At 47.6% G+C, this 10262-nt stretch overlaps 1 protein-coding gene across 4 annotated transcripts in view; it reads right to left on the bottom strand.

Moving 5' to 3' along the window:
• Positions 1–240: 240 nt before the first annotated feature.
• SPPL3 (signal peptide peptidase like 3) overlaps positions 241–10262 on the bottom strand; it is a 139435-nt gene continuing 129413 nt past the window's right edge. For all 4 annotated transcript variants that reach the window (XM_072600248.1, XM_072600249.1, XM_072600251.1 and 1 more), the window contains exons 7-11: positions 5321–5427; positions 4369–4532; positions 3559–3758; positions 1854–1963; positions 241–1321 (exon numbers count right to left, since the gene is read on the bottom strand). In XM_072600248.1, coding sequence (XP_072456349.1) covers positions 1250–1321; positions 1854–1963; positions 3559–3758; positions 4369–4532; positions 5321–5427 — 653 coding nt within the window. In that variant the 3' untranslated portion in view covers positions 241–1249. The remainder of the gene's footprint in view (positions 1322–1853; positions 1964–3558; positions 3759–4368; positions 4533–5320; positions 5428–10262) is intronic.

The following is a 10262-nucleotide window of genomic DNA, read 5'->3' as shown; positions in this document are numbered from 1 at the left end:
GCTTAGACATCAAGATGTCCTTTTCAGTTGTGAAAAATAACATACCCAGAACTGCTCGGTTAGAAAAGTCCACATTTTAAGAGTCCCAGGGACGAAGCCGTCACCAGGGTCACAACAGCCAAAGACAGGTTTTTGTTTCGGTTTCTTGTTTTGCCTTTTTTTCTTTTTCTTTTTTTAAAGGAGTGAAGGCATGGAAAATACAGACTGCTACTGAAACAAAATGCCAAAAATACAAAAAAATAGAAAATAGAAAAAAATGTATTTACACGCGGTACATCACTTGATCAGAAAGCACAAAGACTTCCGCGGCTGTGATACATGCACTGGTTTAGGGAGAGACGACTAAAAAACCGGAGAGGCCAGGGAGAGGCCTGTGAGGAGAACAAGAGGGCCCGGGGGGCCAGACGGCTGTTACGCTGAGGGCATCGTGGCCAGTGCCAGGCTGGAGGGGAGGAAGAGGCCGCCCCGTGCGCCAGCTCATGGCAAACATTCCTGTATGCTCGCGACTTGAGCACAGCACAGCTTCCTCTGGGTTCATATGTATGGATGTGTATGTATATATATATACATACACATACATACATACATCTGTGCATATATATATATGTATACACACACACACACATATATATAGAGCTGTGTGTGTGCGCACGCGCGTGTACATGTATAAAAACCGTGCCCTTGCTCATTGCCAACACAACACCTGGGTGGAAATGTAATTCATTACAACAAATTTTTATATGTATACTGTAAGAAGTCACTCTGCGTGTCTGTGGATTTAATAAGTCATTTTACACCACAGAAAGGGTTTAATCAATCCAAAAAAGATTCTTGTGACAGAAGTTCTGTCATCTCAGGTCTCTGAAAGGAAGTTCCCCCCCCGGGAGCCCTGTCCCAAGGGGGAAGAGTAGGCTTCCCTGAAGAAGGTCCGGTCCATGGCCCCTGGACGGCTTTCCTCGTCACCGTCCAAGTCCTGCCTCCCCCACCAAGAGGACAGTTGGGCAGGTCCATAAAAACAGAGAAGGGGAGGACGGAAGCTTCACCAGGTGGCTCCGATTCCATATGTGCATGAGAAAGGAACCAAAGGGGGTCTCTGGAATCTCAGGCCCCTTTTCAATGCAAAGTCAGGTCAGACTAGCACCCCAGGCCAGGACCTCTGAGGGTCAGGACCGCTCTGGGAGGAAACAAAACCACCAACGAGTCAAGGAAGAAGGACCACAGCAGGTCTGGTCACTTTCCGGCTGATCCATCATACTTCCAGGAACCGTGAGCTGCTGGTCTTGGAGTGGAAAGGTTCAGACCACATGCGGCGCAGGTCACCCTAGAGGAGGATGAGATTTGGTGTCATTATACAGCCCACTGTGAGCAGTACAAGCTAAATATATCACCATCTCTTTCTGTTTCTAGTCTCTAGAACATCAAATTACTTCTGCAAAGAATCCAGTGCCTGGAACCAAAATTTTACTCACTGTAATTTGTGATTGCAAAGACGCTTCATTTAAAGACACACTCTTACATTTTCCCAAACACAACCTGAAAGTTACCACCAGGTTGTTTTCAGTAACATCTCTGGTCAGGGCTCTCCCCCTCTGCCTATAAGCTACGTTCCAACAAGACACAGATTTCATCCTATTCCTGAAATTCAGAGTTTCAAACGAATATTTGCAAATTTTAGATACGAAACACTAAGAAGATGGTTAGAGCTTGAGAACCAGTTGCTTCTTTTAACATAAGCCTCAAAGTGTTGCCCTGGGATCCCCAGTTGGAGGCATGCACTGGTACAAGCAAGAAGGCAGGCACATTGTGTGGATGTCAGGCTGCCAGAAACAGAAAACCAGTGTTGAGGGTCTCACCTTTAAATAGGCCATCGTGAGAAGCGGCAACAAGGTAAACGGTACCAAATAGAGGAGGGCAGGCTGGGCTGCCCGATGGATGCGAGACGCCACCGTTGCAGTCAGCAGGCCTATGGGAGGAGACAGGCTATGAGGGCACCCACCCAGCAGCCCAAGCCTGGAGGAATTTTTTTACTGGACGTGGGTGTAATCCTAAATTGTTGGGGTTTGTCACCCATCTTCTTCAACCTAAGGAGGTGAGCGGACAGGTGAGGGGTGGCCCAGCTTTGGGACAGCCCCACCCCAGGCCATCTGCTCAACTTCTCACTGACATCCTCATCTCAAGCCTGGCCTTGGCCTTGGTCGCACTCTCACCTCCATCCCTGACTCAGGCTCACAAAATCTGGCTTCAAGTCCGATGCTCCATCACTTACTGACCATGTGACCTTGCTTAGGTTCACAGATATCTCCCTTCACTTTACAGACGGGGAAGCTGAGGCAGGGAACCAGGTACTGAGTGCTAGGGGGAAGGAGGGGGAAGTTTGGCCCAGGCCCTGACTCCTGGGGAGACTCTTTTCATGCCTCCAAAGTCTCAGTTTCCTCATCTGTAAAATGGGGACACAATCTCTGTCCTACCCTCCCTCACAGGAGAGAATGGCGGTGAAGGCTCCCTGGGTTCCCCTTCTGGCTGAAGTTAGTCCTTCACCTTTACTCTCAATCTTCTCTGTAAGGGCAGAGCTGCCAGGACTGTCACTTCCAGATACACCTCTCCTCCACTGGGCAGCACTTTGGGGAACACCAGTGTTGTGTGCACCAGGATGCTGCTGAAGTAAGGGCGGCCCTCTTTATTCCTCCCTTGGGGCTCCTGGGGAGCACTGAAGCCTGGACCAGGGCAGGTCCTTGGTATGAGGAGTCTATAAGACCGCACTAGGCCCTGGTACTGCTTTTCTCTGGGGGGTGGGGAGGTAAATGAACAGAACTTTATTGAAGAAATCTCACATGGACAAGCTGACTGTGATCACATCAAGCAAACTTCCTGAAGGACTTCAGAAGTCATCGACCACCCCCCAGCCCATCCCATGGCAAAGAGAAAGGAGACAGCAGCAGACTTTACAGATGTGGCTAAACGAGCGTATCTCTTTGGTTCAACTTTGCTACTGACTTGGGGGACATGATTGGGAAGACACAGAAGTGTTCTAAAATCAGCACCTTTTTTTCTTTTCTTTTTTTTTTAGCAGCCATCCATGGAATTCTCCTGAAGGAAGATTTCAGTCAATCTGTGCAATCCCTCCCTTCCAGGGACAATGACCACACCTCCCCATAAACGCATCCCTCCACGCCCCATTCCTCTCAGACACAGGACACTGGACCTCTGTGTCCTCTCAGCAGAGGCTATGCTGGTCCCTGGCTCGCTGCTCTGACAGGGGACCCTTGTCATGGCATGCACGTTCCCAGAGGACAGTTAAGGGAGAAAGCTGGGCCTAGACTGGCAGTGCGGGCACTGCTCAGGTCAGAAAGCACTGACGACGGTGGAGTCTAGCGGTTAGAGCTAGCTTAGGGCTGGGAGGTTCAGCCTGTCACCCTGGGCACAAGGAAAGTGCTAAAGAGAACTGCTAAGTAGAGGTTCCCTGGTCATGGAGGGCCCTGGACGTAAATGACCACCCAGGCCCACGTCCTTCTGGAGAGAATGTGAAGGACTCCACAGGTCTGAGCCCCAGTCTCTTACCTACAAAGTATCCAATGAGGGTACAGTGGAAGTAGGAGACCTTCTGCATGCGACCCGAGATGTTCCCTGGGCCCGGCGCCCCACATGAGTCACTGCTGGCCTGCTTCTTGTAGTTATCGTAGCGCAGCACAAAGCACAAGAGGAGGCCTGGCATGACGATATCGCCGATCCCCAGCATAGAGAAATGGCTGCCTGTGGAGCTAGAGAGCAACAGAGCCCCCCGGGGGCTGGAGCCCTGGCCCTCCCCAGACTGGATGTCCCCTCCACCTTCTCTCCTCTCCCCTCAGGAGCAGCACAACATGCGGGCTTCTGCTCATCTCTGAGGGAAGAGACAATTCTGATATTGTGCCCTTTGGGATGGGCCTAGAGACCTATTAGGCTGAAGACCAAAATTCCATGCCGGCCTAGGCCCTGCCCCAGGCCCTGGGGTGGGGGTTTGCTGATGGGAAAAAAGAGTCTGCAGGTGCTACTGCAGGAGAGAAGGAGATGGAGGAGGAAGAGGGGGAGGGGCAGGGAGGAGGCAGGGGCTAATCCCTTTCCAAACCTGCCCTTTAAAATCAAGCACCCAGTTCCCTACTTTGGGTACTTAAGGCAGGATCCTTATCTGTGAAATGGGAATGATGCCCTCAGTGTCCTGGAGGGGACAAGCAAGGGCCTGGACCTGAGACTTGATGGTTACGGGCAAGAGAAGAAAACCCAAGTGAGGAAACACTTCACTGAAGGCCAATATCTGCCTCCTCTGGCTTTGGGCGATTCTGTGCTGCCAGCATTAACCGCACACGTTTACAAGCCTTAACATGGCATTCCTACCTTGGAAAGACCAATTTTCCAGGAAGAGACAATCGAGGAACGTCTCGGCCCACGTTTGGTCCCAGGTGAAGCTTCCGGGATAGGACGTCCAGGGGATTGTCAGCCGGTTGGGTGGCCACCTTGACCATGACATTGCTATTGAAGATGTAGGCGGAGAAAAAGACCTGTGAACAGAGATGGAACTATGAGTGCGAGGAGGCGCAGCAGTTTTTCCCCATTCTCTTCCATCAAGAACAACTTCTTAGTGTTCTGAGGGATCTAGATCTTTACCACTAAAGGTGTGCCCCACCTAAGGCCACTAATTGGTTCCATGAAAGTATGGTTTTTGGTGAAACCCATTATAGGAAGCAATTTATTCTACAAGCATGAAGTGACCAAACAGGCCGTCACCCGCTGGTATTGTGATGAGGCATTCACAGCTTAGCAAATTACATGTCATTAAAGGAACCAATCTTATTCACTGAAATCCATGGCCTTAAGAGGGTGTCTGTGGAACGAAGTTCAGAATTATTAAGGACCCACAGCACACGGAACACGGGGCCTCACACCTGCCCTCAGACCCTTGGCAGCAAGCAGTGTAAGCTCTGCCTGCCTCAGTGCCCTCAAAAGTAAAATGGAGAGAATCACAGGACCTCCCTGTCAGAGCTGCTGGGAAGACCAGATGAGAAAGGCATTGTGAAGCGCTTCTCAGTGCTTGGCACACAGCAGGCACTTTCTCCTTCCTCCATCAAAAGGCAGATTCCAACCTTGCTTCTCTTTGGCCTCCACTTGCCAAGAGTCCATGAGAGCTGCTGTAATGAGGACTCTGCATATCTTCTGCCTAGGCAGCTCTCAAAGCTCAAAGAACCAGACTTCTGTCCTGGGGATGATTTCAGCTGGAGGGCACAGAGAAGGACTGCCCCATGTGCACACATAGGGGATGTTAGGTGCTTTCAAGAAAAGGGAGACTTACCCAGAAGACATCGTAGATCAGAAGTCCCGAGAGGAGCAAGCAGGAGACCTTGAGGCTTGGCAGGCGGACGAAGGCGATCATGGCCACGCAGAGGCCCATGGCCAGAGCTGAAAGGGAACCGAGGCAGTGAGAGTGTGGCAGTGGGGGTGAGGTGGGAAAAGGGGCCGAGGGAGCGCCTCCACACTGTGTCCCGGGCCCAAGGGCTTCCCAAGGATCACAAGTTCTCGGTGAATTAGCAGAGTTGGGCCTCATATCAAACCCTCTTTTTAATGTAAAACCCAACGTAAGCACGAACACCACAAGTTTTAAGGATTCACTTTGCTCGATCCTGCTCTCATGGATATTGGGAGAAATGAACATCCCCACCAGACATCGGCCATCCAGATGCACTGAGTACTTTAACAGAAACTTTTCAAGATATGGAATTTGAACATGTTAAGAACAATTTCTTACTCAATTTTATTCCTGTTCAGTTGTGTCTTACTCTTCATGACTCTATCTGGGGTTTTCCTGGCAGAGATACTAGAGTGGTTTGCCATTTCCTTCTCTGGCTCATTTTATAGATGAGGAAACTAAGGCAAACAGGGTTAAGTGACCTGCCTAGGGTCACATAGCTACGAAGTGTCTGAGACCAGATTTGAACTCAGGAAGATGAATTTTCCTGACTCCAGACCCAGCGATCTCTATACACTAGAGCACTCCCTAGCTGCCCCTTATCATTCAATATATCTAAGTATTTTCAATATGGTATCTCAAAGATTCTTTCCATTCACAATCATAAAGGGAAAATTTAGATTCAACTGATGCAGATCTGGTTAAGAACTTCCTCAGCTTGATTATAAACATATTAAGTTATTTTTAAAAAGGTTACCTGTCTAAAAGCCCAAGGTATAATTATCACCAACCCATCTATTCAAGGACAGGATTTCCCAGTTATTATTCACTTTTGAGAACAGAAATGTGTGGCTACACACACAGAACGTGCAAATAATTGTTTTGCATCAATACTGTTTAGGAAATACAGAAAAGGTAACATATGTACCAAGCATAGAAGTCAGCTGCCTTAAGCAGCAGGAACAGCCAAATGGGCAGATGCTGAATACAAGTGCTCAGTGGAGAGGGGGAAAGGAGGTCAGACGAAGGGTACAGGCACAAATTCTTCTGTGAAGGCCCTTTCCCCCTGGGCCTCATCTGCTTGCCTGCCCTCATCACCAGCCCAGAACAGAAGCTCCCTGAAGGGAGGAACCATCCCTTCTGACCATGCTAAGCACCCAGAGGCATAAGGAATAAATGGTGGGCAGTGGAACGGTTCCACTGTTAAATGCACACGTTATCACTGGCCTGGCTACCACTGGAGTTTCCCTGGCCATGAATGGCTGGCTTGCCATATGGAGCCATTGTGCTTCTCAGTGACTGTGACCCAACCAGTACTGACACTCGTCAACTTCACTAGACATTTTGCATCCCCTTTCAGCTTGGCGTCACGTTTCTGATGCCCTGATTCAGGGCATCTTGATCATTCCCGTGTCCTCACCAGGAGAAGCCCCATGTTTCTGCTCAAGTGGGCCATCACCGGGACCACATTGCCTCTCCTCCAAGATATACTGTTTAAATTAGGGACCCAGTGCAAAATAAAGAACCACAGAGCCTCAGAAGAAGGGGACCACAGATGAAAAACTCCCTTCTAAAACATCCCTGACAAATGATCATTCAAATTCTGTTTGGAGACTTTCATCAAACAGGAAAATGACCATGTCCTGAGGCAGCCTATTTCAATGCAAATTATTTCAACAGAAATTATTATACACCTATGAATAAGAAGCTGTACTGGGGCAGGGAAACAAAGATACAAGTGAAACCAGTGTATGTCTTGCTGGAGTGAGAAAAAACCTCCAGAGATCAGTGTCATACAAGGGACTGTGGAAAGGACAAGAGCGTTGGTGGCTGTGGGGAGGGGCAGCATCTAAGCTGGGCCTAGGCTTTGTCTCTGATCCTAGAAGAGGGAGCCCCTGAAGGCTGTGAGCAGAGGCTGACCTGCTCCTCAGATCATTTTTGGAAGCTGTGTGATGATGGTCACTTTTAGACAGCTTTATTAGAAATTTTTAAAAAGTTGAGCTTCAGCCTGCCTTTCTTCCATGGCCCCCATCTTTCCCAATGACCCTTCAGATCCCTGGATGCAGCTCCTATGTTTCACACAGATCTTGTCCTGGCTTGACACCTCTGCCCCTTAAAAGGAACTTCTATCCCACAGTTGTCTCTCCCCTCTAGCACTGACTTGGAATGTGCTTCATCCAGCCTGCCAAGCTTTCCATGCAGCCACTGTCACTGCGTGCCCCGTCCACAGCTCACATTCAACTGCTGCTTTCCTTCCTCACCATGACTGGTGATTATCACTATTTTGCAGATGAAGAAGCAGGTGCTGAAAAGCCATGGGATTTGCTTCGTTAACACTGCTGGCTTGAGGAAGAATGGGGGGGATCTAGTCTTCTGATCATAGTAGTTCATTCAGGAATGTTTTTCAAGTGCTTCCCATGTACTGGGATACAGGGGCAAAACAAGACAGTTCTGCCCTGAAGGAGCCTCTATGCTACTGGAGGGGAACGAGGGCAGGGCTTCCAGATAATTCCAAAAACACAGGCATAAAGTAATTCCAGGAGGATGATGGGCTTGGTTGATAGGAGCTTACCTGCAGGGGATAACTAGCAAGCTGCTCTTCTCAATTCACCAAGGAAAGACAACTTTCCTGAGCCTCTCTGATCCATGCAATTATTATCTTCCTCCTGAATGAGTCTTTAGGGGCTGTTTTTCAGGAAGGTGTCTAAGAGCTCTCTGATAGTAAGAAGTACAGTTTCTCTGGATTGCATTTACAATAGCACCAAAACATGTTATAAAGGCTACCTGATGAGGAAAATTAAGACATGGAATTTTAAGTATTCGCTAAAAGGGTCTCAATTACTATCCCACTTCATCTTTAACATGTTGTAGGATGCAAGAGGGCAGGAAATATCTTTTGCCTCTTTTGGTATCCCTGGTGCTTAGCAGAGTGCTTGGCATATAGTAGGCACTTAATAAATGTTTATAGATATATCCTGTATTTAATGACCACATGCCGAAATGTAATTTTTCAGAAATTGAGTTTCTGAAATCAATAGCAACATTTTCTGACAATAAACTCTGCCTTATTATCATAGGCTAAAAGCAGCTGCTATAAACAAGCTGTGTTGTAACTGGTTGGTCATTTTGGGGCTGGCAGAGAGGAGGTAAGGCCAGATAATCTCTGAAGCCCTTTTTCACTTCTGCTACTTTGTGAATGATGAACAAGTCAGAGCAAATCTAAGCAGATGCTTGATCAGCCTTTAGTTGACACCTTTCCCTAGCCAAGCTCACACAGGCCTCTCCCAGGACCAAAGGAGGCTCATCTGCTCAGGCAAGCCCCCGGCAGCTTGAGTGTGAGACCCCCATTACACACCAGGACAAAGAAAGGTCTGAGGTATCCTCTGCTCACTGTAACTTTAAGGAGACATTTAAAAGCCTTGCCCTTGTCTAGCACAAAAGCACTTGTCAAAGTGTCTAGGCTAGAACTAAAGCTCAAGCTTCCAATCTGGTTACGTGTGGAATTAAAAAGAAAACCCTCCTCCAACAATGATGCTTCCAAATAGGATGCACTTCTTGTCAGAGAAGTCTAGAGAGACACTTCCTAGGCCAAGGACATGAGTATTTCAGCACTTGCCTGTTTATGACCAGAAAACTACACTACTAGCATTCAGGAGAAAAGCAAGCCAAACTCACGTCAGTGTTGCTCCAATAAACAAGCAACAAATAACCCCTCAGGATTACATATCTAATACATCCCCGAGCAGGACACATCAAAATACATCTGATCCTGTGCCTAGGACAGGAAAATTCAGCAACCAAAATTTAAGGAAGGTAAAGAGACTCTGAACGTATCAGAATTTAGGAAACGTACTCAAGAAGCAGGCCCAAGGACTTCGGGCAATTTTACATCTTTTAAGGAACGGCTTTTCTCTTGCCAAGTCTGCTTCAAGTGGGCTTTTATCTTTTACTCCTGGGCCCAGACATACAACCTAGGGAATGAACAAAGGCTGACACCATTTACCTGAGTCACAAAGAAAAGTTGGGGATAAAGGAATTCCTTTATCTCACTGGGAACAGTCTGAATCCCACCTGGCCGTGGCTTGCTCCTATGAACTTCTAAAGAATTCACCATCATCAGGTTAATACCACCACAACCTTGGTGGATCGTGTCCTCCCTTCTGGGGGGGGGAAGCCACATTTCCTTTACCTGCCTCGGGCAAAGTACTTGCCACAAGATTTGTAGGTTTGTTCCAAGGAGTTAGGACCTTAAGGGGTCCTTAAACCTCAAAGAATGAGAACACCCCCTCATTCTAGAGGAGAAAGAGGAAGGGAGAGGGAAGGCAAGAGAATCCATACCCAGGACCTGCTACCTCTCAATGGAGTGTCCTTTCTGTTGTACCTATATTTTGTATGTTTAATGCTACAGTTAATAAGTTCTGTATTTTTTTAAACAAAGGTATATACGGTTCTTGTTATGAGTATATTAAGCATGTAGAATTTGGAATTTAGAGGACTAACAGAAGAAATTATTTCCTATCATTTGAAACTTAAAATGCCAGTACAGAACATGTCCTACACTGTGGCACCTATTGGCTAAGCGTGGCATTGCAGTCTCACCTTATCAAACACCAACTGTTAGCAGAGGCTCTGTCTGGTGCTTGAATTGAAGACATTTTCTCTTGAATTTTTGATAAGAATATGACGAAACTGAATTGCTTCTCTGTTTAAAAAGTGTCTGCTGTGCATTATGCTTCACACCGGATTATGTATTTAAAGGAAAACAAGTTCAAAGCTGTTCTCAATGCCAGCTCACCGGAGGGTCAACGTTCCTCAGCCAAAGAAAACT

Source organism: Notamacropus eugenii, chromosome 4 (genome assembly GCF_028372415.1).
Source record: "Notamacropus eugenii isolate mMacEug1 chromosome 4, mMacEug1.pri_v2, whole genome shotgun sequence".
Classification (NCBI taxonomy): domain Eukaryota; kingdom Metazoa; phylum Chordata; class Mammalia; order Diprotodontia; family Macropodidae; genus Notamacropus; species Notamacropus eugenii.
This window is presented reverse-complemented; position numbering and strand designations above follow the sequence as displayed.